At 43.1% G+C, this 24,911-nt stretch overlaps 1 protein-coding gene across 3 annotated transcripts; it reads left to right on the top strand.

The window, feature by feature from the left end:
- Positions 1 to 147: 147 nt before the first annotated feature.
- Positions 148 to 22,197, top strand: RNPEPL1 (arginyl aminopeptidase like 1). Of its 3 annotated transcripts, XR_012624311.1 has the most exons (12): positions 149 to 988; positions 7,578 to 7,718; positions 8,395 to 8,546; positions 8,981 to 9,097; positions 10,268 to 10,503; positions 12,828 to 12,941; positions 14,014 to 14,126; positions 15,078 to 15,186; positions 16,632 to 16,859; positions 17,157 to 17,299; positions 17,982 to 18,450; positions 21,665 to 22,197. XR_012624311.1 is itself a non-coding variant. In XM_074834105.1 (11 exons), exons 1-11 carry the CDS (start codon positions 254 to 256, stop codon positions 18,252 to 18,254), a joined length of 2,361 nt encoding a protein of 786 aa, XP_074690206.1. In that variant the 5' UTR covers positions 149 to 253; the 3' UTR covers positions 18,255 to 20,951. The 3 variants fall into 3 exon arrangements, 1 of the variants encoding a protein (XP_074690206.1); XR_012624312.1 differs by lacking the exon at positions 21,665 to 22,197 and having other exon boundaries at positions 148 to 988; positions 17,157 to 17,411; positions 17,982 to 18,117; XM_074834105.1 differs by lacking the exon at positions 21,665 to 22,197 and having other exon boundaries at positions 17,982 to 20,951.
- Positions 22,198 to 24,911: the final 2,714 nt, after the last annotated feature.

Genomic DNA, 24,911 nt, shown 5'->3' with positions numbered 1-24,911 from the left:
CCCGCGCAGCGCCCCCTCGCGGCCGTGCCCCCGCCCGCCTGTTCCGGGCCCGGCGCTCCCTCGGCCGGTGCCGCGCGGGGCCTGCGCGGCCCTTTCCCGCCCCCCCCCCCCCCCCCCCTCCCCTCCCCTCCCCGCCCCGGTCGCTCCGGCCGCCGGGGCCTCCCTCCTCCCCGCCCGCCCATGGATTTCACATAGCAGCCGCCGCCTCCGCCGCCGCCTCCTCCTCCTCCTCCTCTTCTTCCTCCGCCGCTCCATGGCGGCTCCGGCTCCGCGGCCGCCCGGCCTGTGCTGCTGCCGCAAGGGGTCCGCGGCCGGGCCGGAGGCGCCGCCAGCCCCGCCGCCGCCTCCCGAGCCGCCGCCGCCGCCGGACGTGGCGTCGGCCTCCAGCTCGCAGCTCTTCAGCCTCCGCCACCTGCACCTGGGGCTGGAGCTGCGGCCCGAGGCGCGGGCGCTGGCGGGCTGCCTGGTGCTGGAGCTCTGCGCCCTGCGCCCGCAGCCCCGCGCCCTGGTGCTGGACGTTCACCCGGCCCTGCGCGTCCTCTCGGCCGCCTACCGCCGGGCCGCGGCGGGGGAAGCGCCCTGCTCCTTCGCCTTCTCGCCCGCCGAGCCCGCCGCCCCGTCGCCGCTGCCCCCGCCGCCCTGCCCGTCGCCGCCGCCGCCGCCGCCCTGCGCGCCGCCCTGCGCCGCCAGCCCGCCCTCCACCGCCACCTTCCTCTCGGCGCCCTGCATCGCCGCCGGCCCGCTGCCCCCCGCCGCCGCCGCCGCCCCCCCGCCGGGGGAGCCGCCCGCCAGCCCCCCGCCCGCCGCCGAGCCGCCGCCGCCGCTGCCCCTCTTCGCCCAGCCGCCCTGCGCCGCCTGCCCGCTCGGCTTCAGGGTGGACCCCTTCACCGACTACGGCTCGTCCCTCACCGTCTCGCTGCCCGCCGCCCTCCAGCCGCACCAGCCCTTCCAGATCATTGTCCGCTACACCACCGCCGACGGCCCCGCCGTGAGTACGGGGGGGGGGGGGGGGGTGGCGGGGCCCACATGGGCAGATAAAACAAGAAACCGTGTCCCGGGGCGGCTGGCAGTGCACCCCCCGTGCCACCCGCCCCTTCCTCGCATTTTTCCTCCCGCTGTAATTGCCCGTCAGGGAAGCGCCCCGACGGGGAAGCTATTTCACTGCTAGCCCCTCCTTTTATGTCCCCGTCCCTCCGCTGCCTCTACCCTCCTCGCCTGACAGCCGCCTGCCCGCTTGTCAGCAGCATCTGTCCCTGCCCGCTGCCCGCAGGAGCGCTCGGCGGTGCCGGTGCCCTGCCCGCTGCCCCCGAGCCCTGCCCGGTCCCACACCGCGCTCAGCAGTGATGCTCGTACCGACCCAGCCGCCCTCCTTCCTTCCTTCCTTCCCCCATCACCGTGGTCCCCAAGACTATTCATCCCCCATCGCCATAGTCATTTTAAAGTTTTTTCGTCCTTTAAGAGCATTGCAGTTGTTGGCGAGGAGCATGAAAATTTGAAAACTCCTGCCTCGACAGAATTCTTCAGGACAAGTTACGTAATCCGCAAATACAGGAGTTTCCCCGTGGGTTTTGCCAGGTGCTTACAAAATCGGGCCTTGCGTACCCAGGCTGCCGTTCCAACGAGCTGTGGGCAGGAGCTTAGAGAAGAGCAGGGGGAGATTCCACGTATTTCTGCAAGTTATCTGCTGGAAAAGAAGGATGAGAAATGCCCCAAAACACCCATTTCAATGCGGCTTTAGGGGGTGCTTCTGTGTCTGTGTGGATTTGGCTTCTTCACTAGTGAGATGCTTTGTAAATTGTCACTTCTTTTAAACCCCCTGGTATTTAGAAGCACTTTGTTCCTGGCCTTTTAGGTGCTGTCTAGCAGATCCACTGTTTTTAAGAAGTTAGGATAGTGAAAATATAAAGTTATCAACTGGAACATCAGTTCTGCATGCTCTGTTCAGGTTGGGAATTAAACTAACATGACTTCCATCATGTGGTTCATGAATCTATTTGCAAAAGGAATGTTTTTTTGAGAGTCTTGTGACTTTGATGCCTCTGCTTTGCCTAGTGGAATTGACACTCAGCCTGCTGGTTTGGTATTGCTGTTACATTGGTCAAAACCAGTAAATGTGTGGATCTGTTTGACTATTACAATGTATTCAGTGAGAGCAGGAACTGAACATAACGGTTTCATGCAAAATAACCCAATAGCAAGTATATACTAGGCCCTTCATTATGAAAGGAAAGTGTTGCTGAATAGGAGGAGTTTGCTGGATCTTTTTCTGTCTAATTTTAATACTACACTGAAGCTCACAAAAGAAACTTCGTCCTCAGAACGACCTGGATAGTCTTAATACGTTGTCTTACTCAGAATAGTGACATCCCCACGAAGATTCTATTGACAGAAGTTTCCGTTTGTTATATGCTGACCTTTTAACATGTTGGTCCTTCCCTAAAAGTGCAAAAATGAGGTGAAATTCTGGCACTTTTAAAATTCAGATCCACTTGTAAGTGAGGATATTGTTTCTTTTTACCTCTGGAACTCTTGGTCTTAATATTTCCTTGTACAATGCTGAAGTTTTTCTGCACTGAGGTATATGGAAGATACCTTTCAGGGCCCATAGTGTGTTCAGAAGATTCTGTTCTTCATTTTTTATTTCAAGATCTGATGAAGAAACTTGTTTCTTTTGTCCACTCTATGCTCTGTTTATGGTGAGAAGGCTTTAAAGCTAATTTGGTGTTGCCGTGTGCTCTATAATAGTTTTCAGCCTGGCTGTGCCATACCTCCTGAAGTACATGATAACATACTTTCCTCCTCTTGAACAAATTGTTTTATTTTAGGTGAGCCTGTGCTTTCTCCGGGGTTTTGCCAGCCCTGTTGCCAAAAGGGCAGACTGTCCTGCTGTGTCTGTGGAGAAACGATCTGAGATGTAACGGAATCCGATCTGAGGCTCGGCTTTAGAAATGACCTGAAAACCACTGGAAGGTGCAGGGCACAGATTGATGTGGTGTTCATGTAGTCTCACCTTGCATTAACGTGTGGCCTCCTTGGCCCTGCACACAATCCAGCGTGAATGTTATATATTTGAGGATGCTGAGAGCAGGGCATTTTTTCCATTCCCTCTGTCTTGCTTCCCTTGGATCGGACTTAACTAGCTCTTCTTCATCCCGTCTTTTGAAGCCTTTATTGTGCCTTTAATGGCGTGTACTGCTTTAGTTGAAATGAAGCTGCAAGGACTAGTGTCAAAAGATTATTGATGGTTACTGTGTCAGGGGCATGCACTGCCCTTTTCAAGTGATACTGAAAAGTAGAAGCAGGCGTGCTCACTGACATAAATCGTACCACGTTTCCTCACTCGCTATTGTAGATTTTGGCTGACAAAATATTTGTCCTCGGGTAGCACCTGTTCTAGCTCTTCATGATCAGCACGCTGAACTATTTGGATCCAAAGTCATTTCGTGCTATTGTAGTGCTATCTTGTCATTGCTGTTTTTCAGCCTAGCGTTGCAGTTTAATAGGGATGAGTAACCCGCATGTGTATAAGGGTCAACTGCTTTATACTTGTGTCTAGTACATTTTCTTGCGGTCACTTTTCTCTGCATAAGTGAAGCAGCTTATAGTCTTAGACCTCCCTTTTCTAAAAGTTTTGTTTTCTTTGACCTTTCTCTGAATATAATCTTTTTAGGTCAGAGTTTATTTTCTGTGGGACCTATAAAACAGTAAATTCATGTTACAATGCAGCATGGATGTGTTGGCAGTAAGGTCATCAGTGGAGATAGTAGTCTGTTTAAAATTGGAAACCTGTTGCCTTGATATACTTGGTTTGAACCATCTGGATATGTTATTTGACTGTCCCATTATTTCTTGTGTGGAGGAAGGAGCCAAGATTTTTGCTTGTTTGATGGACATTGAGAGACAGCTGAGAGATTAAATCTGCCTTTCACAGAGCATTCCAGATCCCTGTGCTGTTAGGAAACCATATGCTCGGTACATCATTCGTTCGCATCAGAAGCAAGGCTGTCATAAACATTGTGCATCTCTCATGGTGTGGGCTGAAGGCACACACTGATCAGGTGTGTCAGTGACAGTAGTTCTGCTCTTCCTCCCCTTCTTTTCCCTCACCACTTACTTCTTGGTCCTACAAATACTCTTTCATAAGATTTTTTTTTTTTTTTTTCCCCCTGGAGAGAAAAATCTACATCTGTCTCTTGCCCACTGTGTCACACCTCTGACTTGGCAGTGCACATCTTAACACCGGTGCTATTTTCTTTCCATGACAACCTTAAATGCAAACCCTGCTCTGTGTTCTGGTACACAAAATGATAGCATTTCCTCATCTTCAGGATTTAGCAAAAAGATCAGCCCTTTTTGCAGTGCTGGGAACTTCCTGTTGTTCCATTAGATTTGTCCTGATTCCTCAGTCCTCTCTTAGGGTGACTTGCTGTCCAGGTGTGCCTTGCTCCTGTCACATCCTCTGCATCTCAGATGTGCGGTTACTGTGTCATCAGATGGAGCGGCTTGTTGTTTGTCTAGAACAGAAGCTGTGGCATTGCAGCCCTTCTCAGGAGCCTCATCAATAATGCAGGTAGAAACATGGACAGATTTAAAATTGAAAGAGGGTTAGCTAATTGCCTTTGTCATTTGCCAGATTTGGGTAAAAGATTATAATCTTAAATCAATAAAAAATGATACTCTTGGCAGGTGCCTTATAAAGTGTGAGCCTGTTTGCAGTATGTGGGCAGGGGGAAACCTGGGCTGCCCAAAGCCTCTGTTCAGCAGAAGAACTAAACAGCAGGCTTTTTTACTTGAAATGCATCATAGAACAGCTTTAATGTGTGAAACAGCTCTCCCATATACATGAAAAAATAGATAAAAATGGTGAGCATTATGGTGATGTCATGTATATTTCTGAATAGGAACACAGGAGGGATTTGGGTGTAGAGTAGATGATACAGCCCCAAATACTGCTCTGTCCCTGTGTACTGCTTCACCCCCCACCCCAGCAGCGCCCTGCTCCTTGCACTCCTTTCTGGGATACTACTTATACTCATTTTCCCCAGTCCATAGTCCTGCCTCTGTCCGGCAGCATAGACTGGTCTATTTATATTACAGATCTATTTATATTGTTTCAGGATAACTTTCATCATTGTTCCAAGTGCATCTGGAAAGAGAGACAGAGGCTTGCCATGTAGCTGTAGACGTTAGGAAACAGGGGAAAAAAATACTTCATCCTCTGCAAATGTTTTCCCTTTTGGCCTGTGGGGCTGGTGCTTCATTTAACTTCAACCAAATGTCAAATAAAGGGAGATTGGTTGAAAAGAAATTGTCCTTAATTTATGGAGTTTCTTGTAAACAAGAATTGGCTTCTCAGTTCCCCTTTGCTTCCTGCGTGTGTTTTCTTCCTGCGCTGGTCAGGGAGAACTTCCCCTTATCTCTCTGCTCTAAAGACATTGTCTGTCAACCCTTTTTCCTTCCTACTCTAGTGTTGCAACTTAGGTCTGGTGGTATCTCATCTCTCTGTTTTCTTTGTTAGCCTTTTCTGTCTCTCCAAAAGCAAAGGAAAGAGAACCTTTTGAAAGTGACTCTCTTCAGCAGGGCCAACGATAACAGATCGTAAGTCAGACTTTTTGTGTTACGAGCACAAAGCTGCTGATCAGAGGAGTGGTTTTGAAAGTTGGCATTGAGGCAGATCTTAAATAACTTAATTTCTGAGTCTCCTTCCTGGATCATTAGAAAACTACTACCCTGGATTAAAACATAGCACTTGCACTTTTATATGAATGTGTGTTCTGGGCAGAAGCTATTTAGTTTCAAACTGTGGGTTTTAATGAGACGTGTGTCCCCAGATGCCTTCTGGAATAGTTGTCTCCAGTTCCACAACGTCACATCACAGAGACAATATTCATTGCAGTGAAATGCAGGTATCCATGGAGTGGAAATCTGTAGCTGTGTAGTTCACCTCAGCTGTGACCTAGGGATTTGGCCAGTGATATGCTGAAACGCAGCACGTGGATTTGAGTGAGGCAAGGTTCGTCAGAAGTCGCGCTTTGAGCATGTTTCTGGTCCAACAGGCTTGAAACAGAAGAGGGTAATCTTAAATTAAAGATAAGAATGCTACTCTGAGATTAATTTTACTTCTAGATAAAGGCTTTTAATTTTGTAATGCCTCCCACCTAGAAAAAAAACATTTGCCAGTGGAACAGTGAACCTTTATATGAATAACTGAAAGCTGCTGACATTGTTTCCTTTCCTTACCTTTCACTGATCCCCAGGGGTGCTGCTGAAGCGGATGATTTGGGAGATGAGCACACTGGCATCTGAGGAAAAGGGTCTAAAGGCAAAGGAAGAGGATAACAAATCGTAATCTTATAGGACAGAGGAAGAGAGAGAAAACTTTGACTTCCAGAACAGAGAGGTTAATTAGGAGGCAGAATTGTAACATGTTAAAATGAGAGCAGACATAGTAGCCGGGCTTCTCTTCTGTATTTCATTGCTTTCTCTTGAGGACCAGAACTGAACCAGTGTCTGCACTAACTGCTAGTCCCTGAATTCAGATTTATTGGTTGCTTTGATCTAAGAATTCAGCAGACTCAGAAGTTTTATTCCTTGTGCTTGACTGTTCCCAAGACTTCCAGTGGTTCCAACTTTATTGCAAGTTTCGCAATATTTGATATTTTCTGTAAAAGTTCAGCTCCAGAGTTCTAGGATTACAAGAAAATCCTTATTTAAAATTGTTCCTACACTTCCAAGTTGGAGGCAGGGATCATGTGAAAACATAAACATTATATTTGAAACAGAAAAACCAAAAAGGCAAATAACCGCACTTTTTCATATTATTCTTAATCTGTTCTAATTATTTGCTGAGGGTCTGACTCATGATTTATTTGCTGTTTGATACTGAAAATTGACAGGTTCAGTGGTGTTTTTTGTTGGTTTTCTTTTTTTTGTGACCACCCAGAATCTCCTTATCCGCTCCGTGAAAAGAGGCCTCCAGTGTCATTGACCAGATGTTTCTTACATACACTGACTTTTCTGCATAGTGTCAAAATGTTTGATGCTTCAGCCAGCAGGGCAGTGTCAGGGTCAGAGATAATGTTGTGTACACTGTTCAGCCTCAGGGTTCTTTGGTTTGTGGGTTTGGGTTTGTTTTGTTTTTTTTTTGTTTTTTTTCCAGCTTGCATTACCTGACCCCTACTACTCCTGTTCATGTTGAATTAAAAACATGAAGATATTCAGAGTACTCCCTCTGAAAAAAGAAGGTTGTGTGGATGTTTGTTACGGACTTGTTATTAGCCAAGCAAATTGGTACAACCGAAATAGTGAGTGGCTAGAAGACACTATGTTGTGTGGCACCACTCCGTGTTCAGGCAGTAAGAAATTACTCTGAGTAGTCACGGCAAATAAACAGGAGTAGAAAGATATATTGTTAGAAATGGAAACGTGCCCTGTGCCAGGTATTCATCTGGGGAGCCAAACAGCAGAGGTGTTTCTTCTCCCCACAATCCTCTTGATTTCAGGTTTTATTTTTTGGCAGTTCCTCCTCATGATTTTGTCCCTTTCCCTCACCTCTTGCTCACATCATGTTTCAACAGATCTGGTGGCTGGATCCAGAACTGACGTATGGCAATGCCAAGCCATTTGTCTTCACGCAGGGCCACTCAGTGTGTAACCGGTCCTTCTTCCCCTGCTTTGACACACCAGCGGTGAAATGCACCTATTCAGCTACTGTCAAGGCAAGTGACCAAATGGCTATAAATGCTTCGTGGAGCACTTAGCTGCTGTTAGCTTGTGAAAGCATATTTTCATTGTGTATGTAGATATGATATAAAATATTAATGGTGACGTTTAGTGTTATAAAAAAACACTGGATTTTTTTAGATCCCATTCTGGTTCTTGGGCCAGAATCGGGGTTATGGCCACAAAAGCAACTCTGTTGCCTATCGTGCTTGGGTCTTGCCTTTCCCGTACTCAACGCTGAAAGAGTAACCATGAAATGGATAATATGAAAGAGAGAATTTGGCCAGTCACTTGCAGTAGTGGTTATTGATGATAATACGCAACTGTATTTTATCAATTCTTGAAAGGAAAAACCCAAAGTTTTATGAAAGCAGCATCAAATCATAATGTATTTTGTGTAGATGAAATAATTTGATAGGTGGGCACTTTTGGGGCAGCTGGCATAAGAACCCATACAATACAGGAGGAGTAGTATTTTTGGTTGGTATGTTTTCACAGGCTGGGTGGATTGTGGTGTAAAAACCTCACAGAAATCTTACATTTTGTGTTATCTAAATGATTGGTTTTAATGTCCATCCTCAGGCATAGATGAAAAAACCCAGAGGTCTCTGTGGTGTAGTCATTCAGCTGTGATCATCTAGTGAGTTGATGCGTGTGATGTTGGTCTTCCAGGCTCCAGCAGGCATACAGGTGTTGATGAGTGCCACCCAAAGTACCTATTTAGAAGAGGAAGGTGTTTATCAATTTTACATGGAATATCCCGTTCCTGCCTACCTCGTGGCCCTGGTGGCAGGAGACCTTATACATGCAGACATAGGTCCAAGGTAAGATTTGCAGTGAGCTGATTCTGCTTTTTGTGTCTCTGTACAGTGCTTCATGTTATAAGTAGTAAATATATTGAGTCATTGATGAGGGAGCAGATGGGACCATGAGCTGTGAGCGTTTAGAGTTGGAGGTATAGTTGGGTGTAAAGAAATTCATGGTACTGCACTGGCAAAGATAGTTTCCTCTTTCAAAAGTGTTGCTTATTGTCCCCTGCAGTCATTACAGCTACTTGTCTCATTGCCTTATTTAAGGGATCTTTGATTATCGCTTGCCATGCATCCATAGAACGTTAGCCTAAAGAAGGCCTGGGTCTGATGTCAGACCTCTTAGCACTATTACCGTACATGGAAGTGTGGTGAGAAGTCAGACTATTTTTTCTAAGAGATAATTTAGTTTGCTGAAGTATCACCTGATGTTTTCTGTTTTCTGACAGGAGCAGAGTGTGGGCAGAGCCTTGCCTGCTGCCAACAGCCATCAGCAAGCTTTCTGGCATTGTTGAGCGCTGGTTGACTGCTGCAGAGAGTCTGTATGGCCCATATATATGGGGAAGGTGGGTTTAATAAGTCTCCCAGGATGTGTAACGTGAACAAAATAAAACAATCTCAAGAAATTATCATGCTTTCTCCCTGTGCTAGCAATAGCAGGACAAATGAGCCTCTCAGTGGCAGCACTGTAGTAGTTGGAAACAAACTCTGGAGTTTTGTCTCTGCCAGTGGCAGAGGGGACCGTGGAGGCGCATGGACCATGGTGTTTTGCCTGGTATGGTGGGCAGAACTGGAGCTTTCTAAACAGTGGATCTTCCCTGAGGAGTGAAGGTTTTTCATACTACAGTGTTTCATGATGCAAGTCCAACACTGGGCTGGACACCATTTAAAATGTATGGCAGGTTCTTTTTTATTTATCTTATTTCTACATATGGTACTTGACATACAATATATTTATTGTGGTATGCTTGAGGATGCTGAAAACATGATTCAGTACAGACTCATTGAGAGTCCTAGTCCCTGAAAACACCATTAATAGTTTCTGAAGTTAAGCTTGACTGTGTATTAAAAGAGAATGTTTTTGAGAGAATGCTTTCATTCTTTAGATGGGAGAAAGTGTTTACAAAGACTCCCCATGTTTCTTTGCTAAAGGTAAGTAGGAAGAATGTGTTGTTGTTGTTAACTTTAAAAAATGTTGCTTGAAATAATCTGAGAATGCAGCCCAGTGTACAAGTGCTGATTATTGGTGGAGAAATTTAGAGAACCAGTTATGTTCTGAAGCAAACAGACTAGAGTAATTTTACTGACACTGCAGGTACACCAAATCAATCGTTTGACAGCTTCCCAGCCTCTCTTTTTCCTGGGGACTCAACGCTGTGTATGTGGTAGTGTATGTAAACTTAGTGCTTTTGGCTCTCAAGATGCACAAGTTGTGATGAGTTTGTGTGTGTGAAGGGAGCATGATGCTTCTGGGAAGTGCTGGATCTGCTGCACATAAAGACTGTCTAATCTTTATGTCCAAATGTGAGCAGGTCCTTGGCCAACAGAATAAACTCTGTGATCCTCTGATCAGAAAAATTGGGCACCACTGGTCTAGAAAGTTTGTTCCTGAAGTCACAAAAAAGTTTCAGAAGAGCCTTCCCTAACAAAAGAAAAAGTTACTGTGTGTGTCTTTTGAAATAGCTGTAATTTACCTATCTCCTTTCTCCTCTCTTCTTCTCTCTCCCTAATTTTAGATATGACATTGTTTTTCTTCCTCCATCCTTCCCTATTGTTGCCATGGAAAACCCATGCCTGACCTTCATCATCTCTTCCATTCTGGAGAGCGATGAGTTCTTGATCATTGACGTCATTCATGAAGTCGCCCACAGCTGGTTTGGAAACGCAGTCACCAATGCTACATGGGAGGAGATGTGGCTGAGCGAGGGCCTAGCCACGTATGCGCAGCGCCGGATCACCACTGAGACCTATGGTAGAGCTGCAGTCATGTTTCTCCTTATGCTGTGTCTAACCAATAATCGAGGGTTGGCTGCATAAATATTTGCCTTGGGAGCTCAAAAGTCTGTAGGGAGCTGGTTTTCTTATTTCTGGAACACACATGACCCCAAACTTTGCATTGAACGTCTAGATGCTCAAGAGTCAGATGTTGTCTTGGCTTTGGGTGGAATCAATACCTGATCGGGTAATAGGGGCTTTGAGTGACGTGTGTTAGCACAGTGTTGAAAGGTTTGTAGGAACTTTAGAACTACTGTTGGGTACCAGGCAGGTGTTTGTATGTCAGAGCAAGGTGGGTAGAGGATGCTTCAGAGAAAGATGTAAGAAATCTTATCATGGTTACACTGTGAAGTAACTATCCTCTGAACAAGTGTCTTTCAATCCTGATCGGTTAGAAGCTACCTACTGTTGGAAAGAATGATGACAATAGCACTCGGGGGGGCAGAAAGAAAGTACACATCTATGTAGCTGTCTATCTGCTTGAGGCTTCCTGTAAAATTGTACAGCCCTGCCTTTGCTTATATTGGTGAATTTCACAGGTCAGTTGTGTGGTACTGTCTTTAGTAATGTAAGTAGTAAATCATTCCTGTTGCTTTTCAGTTTAATTGGATTTTTATTGAAGTGAATAATAGGAACACACACTTCTCTAGTTTGTCCTGTTATGTTCTTAAAAGCCTGTACCATGTGTATTCTCACGCGTCGGCTGTAAACAATCTTGGAAAAATTCCTGGAAATCTTGGCAGCAAGAGTGTTTAGAAGGATGCCTTTGTTTTTATTCATGTATATTGTTTTTGGAGATGAGCTGATGATAATGAAGTTTAGGGAAAGAAGTGCTCTGAGCATATATGGAGATGTTGCAATGTTTATTATATATCTTTGAAAGGTGTTTTATGTTGAGTAATTCTCAGTGGTTAGGATGGTTCTTAAGTCACGTTGTATTATACATGGCAATGATATGAATAGGTCAGAAGATATTGACCTGTTCTCTGCCCCATGTTAGTCTGTCCGTCTGACATAGGACAAGATACTTGCTGATTTTAGTCTTACTCTCTTGAAGTTTAGAACTAATTGTTCCAAGAAGCAATTGTTCAGGAAACTAAGAAATGCCTTTCCCCATGCCATTCTTTAGTAAGCTCTTTTTGCATTCCATTTTGTTTCTAAGACAAACCTCTGATCTAAATCTTGCCATTTCTGATGTCATTTCTGGAGTATCTTCTACTGTTAATAAAAAAGCATCTTTGTAATGACATTGTTTACAAAAATTGGAGTCCTTTGACTACCACACCTCTTGGATCTTGCTTAATTCTCCTCCCTTGTAGCTTGAAGTAATTGCCCTTAACACTAGCTATCCTGGTTCTTGCTTTCCCCTCTGAAGGATATCTGCCTCTTTCTCTGCCAGGTTCTATCTTTCCAAATATATCCTGTTTCTTAATTCTCATTTTGCTTATATCAGATTCCTGTGTATGTACATCAAGACTGAGATTTTATCTATGTAACAAGCCCTATTGTTGAAGGCTTAGCAAAGAAAGCTAAAGTGTTAATAGTGCTGGACGTTAAGTATCTTCTGAATCTGAAAATCAATTTTCTGCAGCTTTTTACATCTGTAAGGGCATAGGAAAGATCTCTTGAATTGCCAGTGTAATGCAGCTAGTTTGGCTTGAAAGCATTGAGTGCTCTACACTGCAGTTAGATAGAAGAGAAAGAGTAGCCTACCCAGTTGCAGCTCTAAAGAAGTCCTCATGAGCAAAAGGTGAAAACTGTGTGATACAATATAGGTAGGATGCTAGATAAAGCTTAGAAAAGATCCACAGGATCTGTAACATACCAACTAAATCTAATCCTTTTCTGTTTCCACCCAAGAGGTGACATCCACTTAGTAGTATCTTGGCACTGAACATGGGATCATGTGTCTACTGTTCTACCAGTGACATTACTTTTTTATAGCACTTGATTGCTCCTTGAAAGTTACCTGTACAATACGTATTGCTGCTCTGCTTATCTTGCAAGAACTGATAAGATCATGTCAAGGATGTAAACTTTAGCATAGTTTTCATGCTGCTTTGTCTTTCGGTTCAGCCTGCTGCATAATCAGAGTGAGTAAATGCACTGTTTTAGGTTCTGACTTTCATTGCAAGGATTTTTTTACGCTCGTGTTTCTCCGCCATTACATTACTGTGATTCTGTCTTGCTATTGTGTCTTTCACACTTCCGGTAGCTTTAATTTTGTACCTGTGCTAGTTCTGCATGGGTCAGGTTTGGCTAGTTATTTTCCCACAACTAATAAGTTTCTTTCTGGGGTAGGAGCTGCCTTCACATGTTTGGAAACTGCATTCCGCCTTGATGCTCTCCACAGACAGATGAAGCTCCTTGGAGAAGACAACCCGGTCAGCAAGCTTCAGGTTAAACTGGAGCCAGGTATTGCTTTTGGATGAAGCTGCTGTACACAAAACATCTGTATATTGATGCTGGAATATAGACCAAAAAAGACTATTTTTTATGTATACGTTATGAAAGAAGGAAAAAAGAAATACTGGTTTGTAAACCAGACTAAAAATAATAAATAAGGAAACTTGCCTTGAAGTTTTCTTCAAAGTTGGCTAACTCATCCTTATAAATATTGTTCTGTTTAAGAACAGAACAGACTCACTGAGTAGAAACAGAGTGTGAAAAACTGCCTTGAAAGCTGTGTGGTTTTGAGCTTCTGAATATGTAAAATAGTTTACAATGAAAATATTCAGAAGCATCATATAAAATCCTGTGCTATTAAATGTTCCCTTTTTTATGTGTCCATGTAAGAACTATGCATGTATACATAAGCATACAGATAAACCTATGTACTTGCTCTCCTGTTGAGTGAGCTATGCAGAGGCTGTTTGGTTATTCCCTGAGCCAGATGCACATCTGCACTCCAGCATCATGTATCTTCTTCACTGATAGTTCTCTATCAGTAGTCACCATTGGAGGTGTGAAGCAGTCTTCAATCTAGATGATATTTCAAACAACCTAAAATGCAAGTGGAGATGTTATTGAAACCAAATGGAATGGAAAAGCATGTATTGGAAGCCTCAAAAAAGGAACAAGTAGTGATCAGCTTACACTGAGATCTTTAAAAATTTGTGGTATGGTGATGCCCTGAATTTGACACTGAAAAAAAAAAACCAAACCACCAAACCCAATTTGTCTTCAAATTCCAGGTGTGCTTTCATTGACTTCTAATTTAAAGTGACTAGTTCCATTGGGAATGAATACTTTGCTTACAGTGATTGATTTTTTTTTTTTTTCAAACTTGTTTTATTGTTCAGCCTGCATTTGGACTGCTTCCATTTAATTTACTGAAGTAAATTAAATGTACTGACAACAGGCTTGTTTTGTTTTTAAGTCACTACATCTCAACTCGCTGATCTCTGAGGGGTCTGTATACTTGGAAGGGTTGGAAGTTAGTGTCCTCATTAGAGTGCCTTATAATATTGTTGTCTTCTCCTTTCAGGTGTAAATCCTAGTAATTTAATGAACCTCTTCACCTATGAGAAAGGCTACTGCTTTGTTTACTACCTATCCCAGCTCTGTGGTGACCCAAGACACTTTGACTCCTTCTTAAGAGTGAGTGTGAATAAGCATGTGTTTCTCTTGAGATTTAGAGGTGATTTTTTTTTTCCCCCCAGGTTTTGTCACTGTGGCTAATTGATAGGGGTAAAATTGAATACCAGTGTGTCTGAGATAGAAGAATGGTGTGGGCCTGTCTTGCCAACCTAGATGATTCTTTCTACAAGGTTTTTCTTAAGTGAATGTGCTCATGCTCTTCTTTCATTTCAGATTCTGAGCTTAGGTGCCAAATACAGAGTAGTAGTATATTTTTGTTCCCTCTTGTTCTGTGCTGCAAATAATTAGAAGACTGTTCCAGCATAGATTGTGACTGGAATGATGTGACTTCATTCACTACTAAAAAGTATTTGCTTATGGTTTTTTAGCCAGAGTGACAAAGGGCATGGTTTCCTATGTTGGGGCAGGTTTGGTGCCTTGGAGCACATCTGCAAAACCTATAGAAAATTATGTCAGCTATTGACTTGTTTTCGAAAAGTGACACAACTCATTGCTTATTTTTCTCCTGCATGCATGTTTTTCATCTCCTCTTCCCATCCATCCCCCATTCTATCTTTATCTTTAGATCTGTAAGTATGATTTTAGTCCATAATCTATCAGTGAATAATACAGTGGCCAGCTGTGTTCTGACTTTCCACTAGTGACAAGTACGAGGAAACCTTCCTGCCCTTGATATGTTAATGTATCCATGATCTCTATCAGAAAAAAACGCTCTACTCAGCTGTCAATGTATCTGCAGCTATTCACTTTTTTTCTTGTTATGGTGCTTTCCTCATCTGGGGGAAGGAGGGAGAATATTTATCTTGGTTTTTTTTTTTTTTTTTTTTTTAAACCTTCCAAATGCTTGCTCTCACTCTTCCATCTCTGTTTTTTTTATCTCATGCAGTGGTTCTATATTGAAAGGAAGCTGTCTTTCTCCTAACCATAACTTATCCTTTTTTACTGTTTCAGGCCTACATCGAGAAGTACAAATTTACCAGTGTTGTGGCTCAAGATCTTCTGGATTCCTTCCTGAATTTTTTTCCAGAGCTGAAAGAGCAATGTGTTGAGAGCAAAGCGGGTAGGAAACATACTTGGTTAACTGTAAACACTGTAGAAAATCTGGATGATAAATTTTGTGCTTGGCTTGGAAGATGCATAAGAAAATGTTAAGGCAAACAAAACCCTTTGGCAACAGACATATGTTTGTGATAGAAATGATTGTGGTGATTTATTGTTACTGCCTCTATGCTGGGGAATGAGAACATCTTCAATTTCTGACAGTTTTTGCATTAAGTGGCTGAGTGGCCCTCAGTTAACTTTCTCATTAACTTGTCTTTCACACTGCAGACAGAATGATCAGTGCTTGTGAGATTTACACATGCTCAAGTGCAAGGAAAAGGTGAACACACGTGGAAATTTCATCTATTTTTATTACAGAAAACATGCTTTGAGAACTGTAATTTTTTCCCAAGGTCCCATCCATGCATATAAAAATCTCTTCCATAATGTTTCACTCTCCCTTATATCCCCTATTTATAGCTGCTGGTGGATTTATGAAAGGTCTGTAATTACTAGGTGCTTATTAGCCCACTTGCTTAAAGAAGTGAGACTAATGTTGTCCTGCCATGTGTCCATCCTTGCAAGTAATTATTGAACCCATTGGTCAGTTTAAACCAGACTGGCAGTGAAGTACAGCTCTTCAGGATACTAGGTTCATAGAGGCTTTGTGGAAACTGCCTGTGGAGAGATGTAGGTGAGTGGGCCTACTGTGGAAGAAGTGGCACCGTGAGCTCAGCAGTCGTATGTTTTATTTGGCTCACTGGCTGGCTAATGAGTTAACCACAGCACGTGCTAACTTTTGCCTGGCTAATATTCAGAGGATGCAGGAGAGAGGAGTTTAAGGGTAGATGGTGTGGAACAAGAAGTATTGCCAAGGGTTAGGAAAGTGCTGAGGTGGTAAAGGGGAGCTCTGTTGGAAACCAGGCTCTGCTAACTCTGCTGCTGGTGGAGAAACATTTTTGTTTTAGTTATTGGTTGTATAAATAAATTTAAAATTGCTTGGTTTTGCTGTGGGTAGGAGGCATTTAGTCAGCACTCTCACCTCTTTTTTTTTTTATTATTTTATGAAGCAGATTTTCCCCATATTCTTCAGTCTTCCTCAAAATTAAGAGAAAGAGAAATGCATGCGTGAAAAAATCATATATTAGAACACAGTTTGATCATAGATACTTGTTAGCCTGGCTGTCTTAAGAGCATGAGTGTTTCTTGTATTTACTCACTGTAATGTTGAGCTCTAGAAAACTCATGGTTAGATCTGGAGAGGTGTTGCTGGCACTCTTCCAGGTGTAACGTAGGCTGGCCCGATGAGTCTGCTGAGACTTTATGTCACTGTTAACTATAGGTTGGTCTGATTTGCTATTGTTAGAACCTCTCTTAACTGTGCTAGAAGCAGTCCTGAACCTTGAGGCAGCCAAGCCACCTGCAGAGACTCCTGCTCGACATTTTTGGTGCTCCTCATTCCAGGACTGGAGTTTGAACGTTGGCTCAATGCTACAGGACCTCCGTTAGCTGAGCCAGACTTATCTCAGGGATCCAGTCTGACCAGACCAGTGGAGACGCTCTTCAAACTCTGGACCACAGAGCCTCTGGACTCTGTTGCTGCTGCCAGCAGTGCTGACCTCACTAAATGGAGAACGTTCCAAACCGTGCTTTTCTTGGACAGATTGCTGGATGGGTCACCACTGCCACATGGTGAGTACTCTATCAAGATAGTAGAAAAGTATTCCTGGAATAATTAATTGAATTCTAATTAATTGAAATTAAATTCTACCCCTCGTTGACCTTATCATTCACGTAACGTCAGGTTGGATGGGCCTTTGAGCAATGTGACATAGTGAAAGATGTCCCTGTGCATGGCAGGGGGGCTGAACTAGATGATCTTCAAAAGTCCTTTCCAACCCAAACCATTTATGATTCATTATTCTCTGATGACCCACAAACTTGACAAAATAGGTTACAGTTCTTTCTCTGTATATGTACTCTCTTCAGAGGTGATAAAAAAGCTTTCGGAATGTTACTCCTCTCAGCTGGACTCCATGAATGCAGAAATCCGTATCCGCTGGTTGCAGATTGTAGTCCGAAATGACTATTATCCAGACCTTTACAAAGTCCGTCGCTTCTTGGAAAACCAGGTACTAACTGCTGGATTAAAATCACTGCACCTCTCAGTGCATGAGACATGTGCATGAGACATGCGACGTGAAAGACCTTGGAACTTCTGCTTCCTGGCCAAGTGTAGCCCAGGTGTGTTGCGAAGGGGCTGAGCATGGCTCACCTGCTAGCGGGTGGGGAGGAATGGGCAGATGTAATTTGAAATGCCTACAGATAGTCTCTGCTTTTCTAGCCTACCTCAATACCCTTGTCCCAGCTCTGCCCAGTGCATTTTTTGTGTTGCTTTGTAGCAGCCCTGGCTTTTTCAGACCAGAGATTTTCACACTACTAAATCATGTGATTGTTTGAATATTTTCACTTCAAGCAAGGCTATGGCTCATCAAATTTCGTTCAGTAGTTTTTATTGTGCAGGAGCAAAAGGTTAATGCATGTGTTTGCTGTGGCCTCTTCTCCTTGGCCTTTTAAAAATAGTTCTGTTATTTGTGGAAGTAGTTCAGTCTTAGAGAGCAAATGTTTTTTTTAATTATCATTCATAAAAGTCTTTGCATTAAGCTTATTTAGAATAGACTCGGCTGTCTTTTGAAGAACTGTGTTGCTTGTCTCCAGTCTGAAGTCATTCAGGTCTGTTGGAGTGTAGCTGTAGAAGAGCGGAACCTCTTGACTTTTACTGAAGTGATACTATCCCGTTTTCCTTTTTTGCAGATGTCTCGGATGTACACAATTCCACTTTATGAGGACCTTTGCACTGGCACCCTCAAGTCTTTCGCCTTAGAAATTTTTTACCAGACCCAAAACCAGCTGCACCCCAATTTGCGGAAAACCATCCAACAGATCTTATCACAGGGCTTGAATCCACTTCCTGCCATAGACACTACAGCAGTCACTACAGACACACCAGCCATGGTGCTTGAGGACAAAGTCTCAGAGGCCACAAATGGTGCCATTTCACTCAGGGATGTTAATGTGTCTGCTTAGATCACCAGCTCATGCCAGCCATGAAGCTTGAAAATGGGGACAGGAACAGAGGAAAGATACCAAGTGTCGCCTCCTTTCCCTCAGCCCTGCAGCTCCAGTGTGTTGTTGTAACTGGATTTATCTCCCAAAACACAAAACAAATGTGCCTTCAAGTATCCAGCATGTGACACTGCCAGAATTCAAAGATCTCCTTCAGGTGTGGGATGGATATTTTAATTCAGTTTATACTGGGCAGGGACTCCTGGGCAGTTGCTTCTCCATGAAAGTGGATAGTTCCCTTTCCTGAGGCTCTTCTGGATGGTTTCTCCAAGTTTGTTGGTTGGTGGTTTGGGTTTTGTTTTCTTTTTTTGTCTGAAGCCACTGACTCTTGTCCGACTTGCTGTGTATATGTTGCTGGGGAGTATATATGTGTCAAACTGCCATTATCCCGATATTTGGGCTGAAGTTCTGCAAAGGAGAGACTTGGGAGTTGTCAATGGCAGCAAACAGGTTTTCATGTTATGCTCCTTACTGTGACAGAGGTATTGTGATTTGGGAGGTAGGGGACTAATGCTTAAATAATTAAGAAACTGGTTTTAAATATCTCCTGTTCCCCCTGCCCCCAGGTGGCTAAATAATAATAATGCTTTTTATATATATATATAAATATATATATAAAAGAACAGGGAAACCTTATGATGGATTTGAAATCCTTCTGTAGTAACCCCGCCCTCAGTTTTCCCTTTGCACTCAATGGGACAAGCAATAAAGAAATGTGTAGGCTCGAATTTTCAAAAAAGTTAAATGTAGGTGCCCAAGTGCCATCAATTCTGGTACTAGCTGGATGCCTAAATCTTTTTAACTGTTTTGACAAGTCTAGCTGCGACCTTTGTTAGTGTGTTAGGATGTGTAGCATGTGCGTTCGTCAGATTGACTACGTGTCTTCTATTTTGTCCTTTTGGAAGAATTAACAGGACCTTTACTATTTTTTAAAGATCCCTAGCATATGTTGGGCCTGTAAATCAACCGTGGAGATATCCATGCTAGAATTTTACTGCCTTGAATAACATTTGCCTGCATACCAGTTGCCCTGTCAGACGATAGTGTGAGGGATGCACCCTCTTTTTTGATGTGAAACTTTTAAGCCCCGCTTTCCCCGAGTCTGTTTTCTGACCTATGGTGGTGGTAAGATGCCATTTCATTTACACAGCATGCTATTTTTCTTTATCACTGGCCAGGCATGCAAGATGGGGAAACACTCTCTTCAGTCTGTGCCGTTTGGTCTCAGGAAGCTGAGGGCAAAGCATCGTTGGGTATGACAGAGTCCAGGTGATGGTTCTTAGACTCTGTGCCACATTCTTTTTAACCTGTGGGTACCTGTGTGCCTCTCAGTGAGCTCCCACGAAGCATCTCTGAGCTGATGTATCACCAGGGTAGAGGACTTGTTTGAATAAAAGGTGAAACATTTGGAAGAGGCTCAGCTAAAGGAGATGTGAGAGAGGAACTGCTATACACTTTGGGGCAAATTTTAGCCCTGCTATGGGGATCTACATAGCACAGCAAGAGGGGAAATTCGGGAGATTTTTTATTTTCACCAAAAGTATCTGTTTACACCCATGTGTGGATGGGGACTTAGGTGCTGTTACTGGATCTGCATTTTCTGGCTTTAAATTAATTTGGACTTCACCGTAGCCTTAGCCTGGGCTGAACTGGGACAAAGCAATAATAAACTCAGGCCTCTGTAGTGCTTCATTAGTTTTCAAAATGGGCCATCAGCACTGTTGGGCTTCAACTCCAAGCTCTGCTCTTTGCTCCTTGGATGGGATTATCTTTTTTGTTCTGTTTTGTTTTCCCAGAAAGGATGGAGAATGATGTTTTCTGTACAAATCTCTTTCCTTTTTATTTGTTGTTCTATTGAAAGAGATTTGTGCAAGCTGACTTTCCACTTCCTGAGTTGCCGCTGTCGGTGCTGCGTCTCCTGGACCCCGCTGCCAGCAGCGGCAGCGCGGCCAAGACCAGTAACCACTAGCATCTCTTGCAATCCTAGGTCTCTGTTTTAACACGTTTTATTTTGTGGGAGAATGTATGTGACCCTGGTGGGAATTTTTAATTTACATGGATGCCTTATGATGATTGTCAAATTAAACTAAGCTTTGTGACAAGTTTAGCCTTTTGGGCAGTTTTTCAGCGTCCCTGCTATAGATGTGTGGAAGAGCTAACTTGGTACATTGTCTTTGTTTTGTCCTTTTCTGGAGTGCAGCATAGAGGGAGTTTGGAAGCTATTTAAAAGCTGCACAGCAAGAAGTTGGAGAGGTGGCAAAAGCAAATAATCAAAAGTAAATATTATCTATTGTTACTACAACTGACTGAAATTCATTGTATCAGCTGTGTGTTTGCATATATGGGCATCAGAGCAGGGAAATGCTGGCTGAACCTAACAGACTGTTTCCTGATGAAAGAACATGAGATCTAAGTTAGTGTTTCTGTTCTCATCTCTGTGAGGTCCCATCAGATGGCTATTTGATAAGACTTGTTCTTTGAAACACAGAAGCAGAGCAAGATTTGTTGAAAGTATTCCACACGTCGTCCTTCGGGTCCTTTTGCTCCTCCTACAAGCCAGGATTGCCTTTTTATTTTGAAGAGACAAAAAACTGGCAGCAAGTTTGTGGAGATAAGCCTTCCTCTTGTTGACACAAAATAAATTAATGCTTCAGGCTACTTTTTGTCTTGATTTGTAGTAGACTTCATATTGACAGGCAAATTAGACTGAGATTAAATAGAAACTATTTATTTGCCTTATCTTTGGTACGTTCATTTCTGATCCGTTAAAGTAAGATTAGTACAGCAAATTGGTTTTATTTAAGCAGATGCCAAGAGATAGGGTTATCTTCTTTTTTTTTGAAAGTGAACGCTGTTACTTTATTTCATTGCAGCCTTGAGCAGGGCAACATGGGATCTAGAAATATCACTTGTGGAAAAGCTCTGAGGAGCCAAACCCTTTAATAAAATTGAATATTACTAAGTTAATTTTTTAACATTTTATAGCCACGTTGGTTAATATGCTAATTCTTCTTAGCTACATGTATTACTCTGTTAAGCTTGTATCAGTAATTTTGCTGTTGTAATACACTGCAACATCCTAACCATGCACTCCATTAACCAAGAACAATTCTAGCAAGCATCCCAAACATTCTGATTTAACCAAAATTTTCTCATGTTCTCGCACTGCAGTGACCTTGGCCATTGCCTTTTTTGGATAACACAGGGTCTTCTGTACATCAATGCTAAGCACATGTACTGCACAATTCACTTAGGTCAAGTACACTTTTTCAGGCTGTTTTCCCTGTTTGTGTTTGTCCAAAGATAAAACAACGCAATACAGTCAACACTTATAAATCACATGACACTTGTTTTCACACTTTTTGCCATAGATTGATAAAAGCTTAAAGTTGTTGTGACCACAATAGCAGACTTCGCGTATAAAAGAAACGGCAGTAGAAACCACCGTATGAGATTTATCAAGCCACTATCCTCTGAGACGCAGAATTATTTTTCTGTTGGGAGGACCCAATTTAAATCATACTGAATTTGTTGAAGCGCCAGGTAAGTTGTTTTAGCTTTTGATTACATGCATTCCTAACACTGCATACCCAATTTCTAGTTTGGATTTGTCTAGTTTCAGCTTCCAGCTCTCAAACCTACTGCTTTGTTTGTGAAACATAAATTGCTTACTGTTACTAACCTCTTTCCCATGTAAGTACCTCTTAATTCTTAGAGAAAACAGATTGAGTTGTTTGGTCTCTTTCTGCAAGGTATGTCTTTCACACTTCATGTATTGCTTTAGCTCTGGGGTGGAGTATGATGTTTCAGCATCCTTTTAAAGTGGAAATTGCACACTGTTTCTCAAAAATTACCTCAAATGCTGCTGTGTATTACGCACCAACTTAAAAAGAATTTTTTATTAATATTGTGCATTCTGTTTTTTCATAATTACAGTAGTAATTTGGGCACCAGTTAGAGCATGTCTTACATGGACATGGCAACCTTTTATAGGTAAAGGACTGTAGAGAAAAGCTATTCCATACTCTGGAGGTGACTTTTCACTCTATACAGAGGGAGATGAGCTGGTTACATTAAATGACTGAGCCTGTGTGAACACTTCTCCTCACTCCTCTATGTGCATGCACCTTCTGCACTGGAAAACTTGTCTTATACCTCCTGATTTTTTGTCAAGAGAATTAGGACATAGTTTGCTCTGTGCCCCACAAGGAAGGTGTTCTAATATACCAGAGACAGGGGTGTCTCTAAAACTTAAGAAATTGCATTAATGGATTTTGCAGAGCACTGGGCCCTTTCCCACAAGTGTGCTTCCTGAGATGCAGGGTCTTAAGTAAGAGTGGGAGGTGGTCAGAAAGGGTGGGAGATGGGATATTCTTTATGCTCCTGCGATTGGTGGAAAGTGTCACAGGGATTAAGTCATCATAACTGGTTGACATTCCAGTCAGGATGGATGGATGTATGACCTAGGTGTCATACATCCTAGGTGTATGACCTAGGGAAGCATCAGTTCTGTGCATTGTTTTAATTTTGGTGTCTTATTCCACCTTGTTCTTGTGTGCTGTGGTAGCCAGCATGGAAGTTTGGAGCTGTGCTCTACCTCCAGCTGTGCCTGAGGTAATGAGGGAGATTTGTCCGGCACTGGGAGTCTTCCTCAGGCCAAGCCACTCTGTCTTCCTGTAGCTGAAGAGAGCACTGTGATACCAGGCTGCTTCTGGCTGGCTGATGAAAACCATCAGAGACTTCTTCCATACAATGCTCTTCTGAGCATAAACCCCAAATACACCCTCCAAAATCGCCCTCAAGCAAAATGACATTCCGTGCTGTTCCTTTGACAGAGCTCCGACCACTGTCAGCCTAGCAGTATTGCAGGGACTGAGCCTGTGCCTTCCTAAGCCTGGTATCAGGATCCAAAGAATTGGAAGAGCTCCCCTGTGTAATTTGAACAACTTCTGTGTGTCAGAGTTTGCAGAAACACACACACATGTTGGGCCTAACTACCACTGCTCGATCACTTCTACCTGTCTCCCTGTCCTTGAACCATCTCGAGTTGAAGACAAAAGAAAACACGGAGTTGATGAAACCCAAAACCTTGAAAACAATCATGAAAATATCAAATACTACTGTGTCAAAGGATAGTCTTCATTCACATGGAAATGAGCTGGCTATTTAACTGGATGCAAATCCCTTTTAACTCTTTAAATTTCCGCAGCAACTGGACTCAGCCTCTAGGTGTCTGTTTTCCTCTTTTACAAGGAAATATGAAATACCTGTATAAAGTGCACTGAGAAACAGATTGACAAAAAGGCAAGTGTCATTTTGTCATAATTCTCTTCAAGACTTACTGTCTAAATAGATGTGTGTTTCTGTCTTCAGGAATAGTTTAATCCAGCAGGGTTACCAAGAGGCAACAGAGAAAATTCTCTGCTGCTTTTGTTCCAAGGAGTTTGGGGTTAATAGAAAAAAAAACATCGCCAGCTGCAAAATGGATGAATTTGCCCATTTCCAACTTTGCAGTGGGGCAAGGAAATCCTGTCAGGTATCTTAGAGACCAAGATAATGTCTGTCTATTTCCTGCTTGTAATAGCATAATAAATAAATACTGTTAGTGTTTAACTAGTTCACTGTTCCAGGTTGGATCTACTATATTTACAGTTAGAGCTCAACATTCATACTGCTTTCTAGAATCTGTCCTTTAATGGAATTTATGCAGTTGTGATCTGTGATCGCTGTTTCCTGAAGAAAGCAGCAAGGGTGAAATCACACAAATGAAAGCCTCACTGTTCCTGAGACAGAGGCCTTTTTTTCTCCCTTTCCCTCCCCCAACAGACCTCTCCTGTGTCAGCTTGCTTGCAGCCCATGCAGCTGCAGCTCTCTTGCATGAGCTGTAGACAAGAGGGGTCCTTATTCTTACTGACGGCAATGTTTCCTTTGCTCCTGAAAGGGTCAAAACTCGAAAAGTCTTGTTTGTTGATTAAACTTGCTGTATGCAGGGGCGAAGCCTTGTGTCTGTAGGACAGGCATAAGCAAGGGGCAGAGAACATGATGGTTGGACTCGATGATCCAAGGGTCTTTTCCAACCTGACTGATTCTGTGATTCCGTGTTTCTGGATCAGTCAGTGGGTGGACAGCTACTGCAATTATCTCTGAGTATTTCCATTCTGCTAAAGCGGAGGTTTGAGAGGAGGATTTCTGCATTCATTTCTAATAGAAACGAATCAGACCAGTGTCTCCTGTGGTGTGCTCTTGTTAAGAAAACCTCTCTGCCCAAGGACAGTGACGTGACCCTTAGACTCAAACCCGTTGTAATAGGTGAGTGTGAAGAACAGCTTTTATTGGTAAACATCTGTGTCCTCTCACAGTGGCTCAGCAGCCTGCTTACTTGACCACACTTGAATTTCTTGAGAAACACTAATGTAAAAGGCCCAAATATGAAAAAGCAAGCAGCCTGCTTCAGTAGGGTTTGACCCAGCCACTATTCTTTGTTTATAGCAAGTCACTATTTTTTTGGATGTATTTTTTCTTTTCTATTTCACTAGGCAGTAGTAGCTATCAAAGTATGAGAAGCAACGTATTTCCTTTGTCAGTTCAGCCCTTGGACAATTATTTAGTGATAAACTA

The sequence above is a fragment of the Strix aluco genome, chromosome 9 (genome assembly GCF_031877795.1).
Source record: "Strix aluco isolate bStrAlu1 chromosome 9, bStrAlu1.hap1, whole genome shotgun sequence".
Lineage (NCBI taxonomy): Eukaryota > Metazoa > Chordata > Aves > Strigiformes > Strigidae > Strix > Strix aluco.
Note: the sequence above shows the minus strand (reverse complement) of the source record. Positions and strands in the feature narration are given on the sequence as shown.

What these genes read in the sequence shown, in the direction of transcription:
- RNPEPL1 (XM_074834105.1), top strand. Translation starts at nt 254, where the DNA reads ATGGCGGCTCCGGCTCCGCGGCCGCCCGGCCTGTGCTGCTGCCGCAAG. An exon ending in GGCCCATATATATGGGGAAG is followed by an intron (nt 9,098 to 10,267) that starts GTGGGTTTAATA and finishes CCCTAATTTTAG; the next exon opens with ATATGACATTGTTTTTCTTC. An exon ending in ACTTTGACTCCTTCTTAAGA is followed by an intron (nt 14,127 to 15,077) that starts GTGAGTGTGAAT and finishes TTACTGTTTCAG; the next exon opens with GCCTACATCGAGAAGTACAA.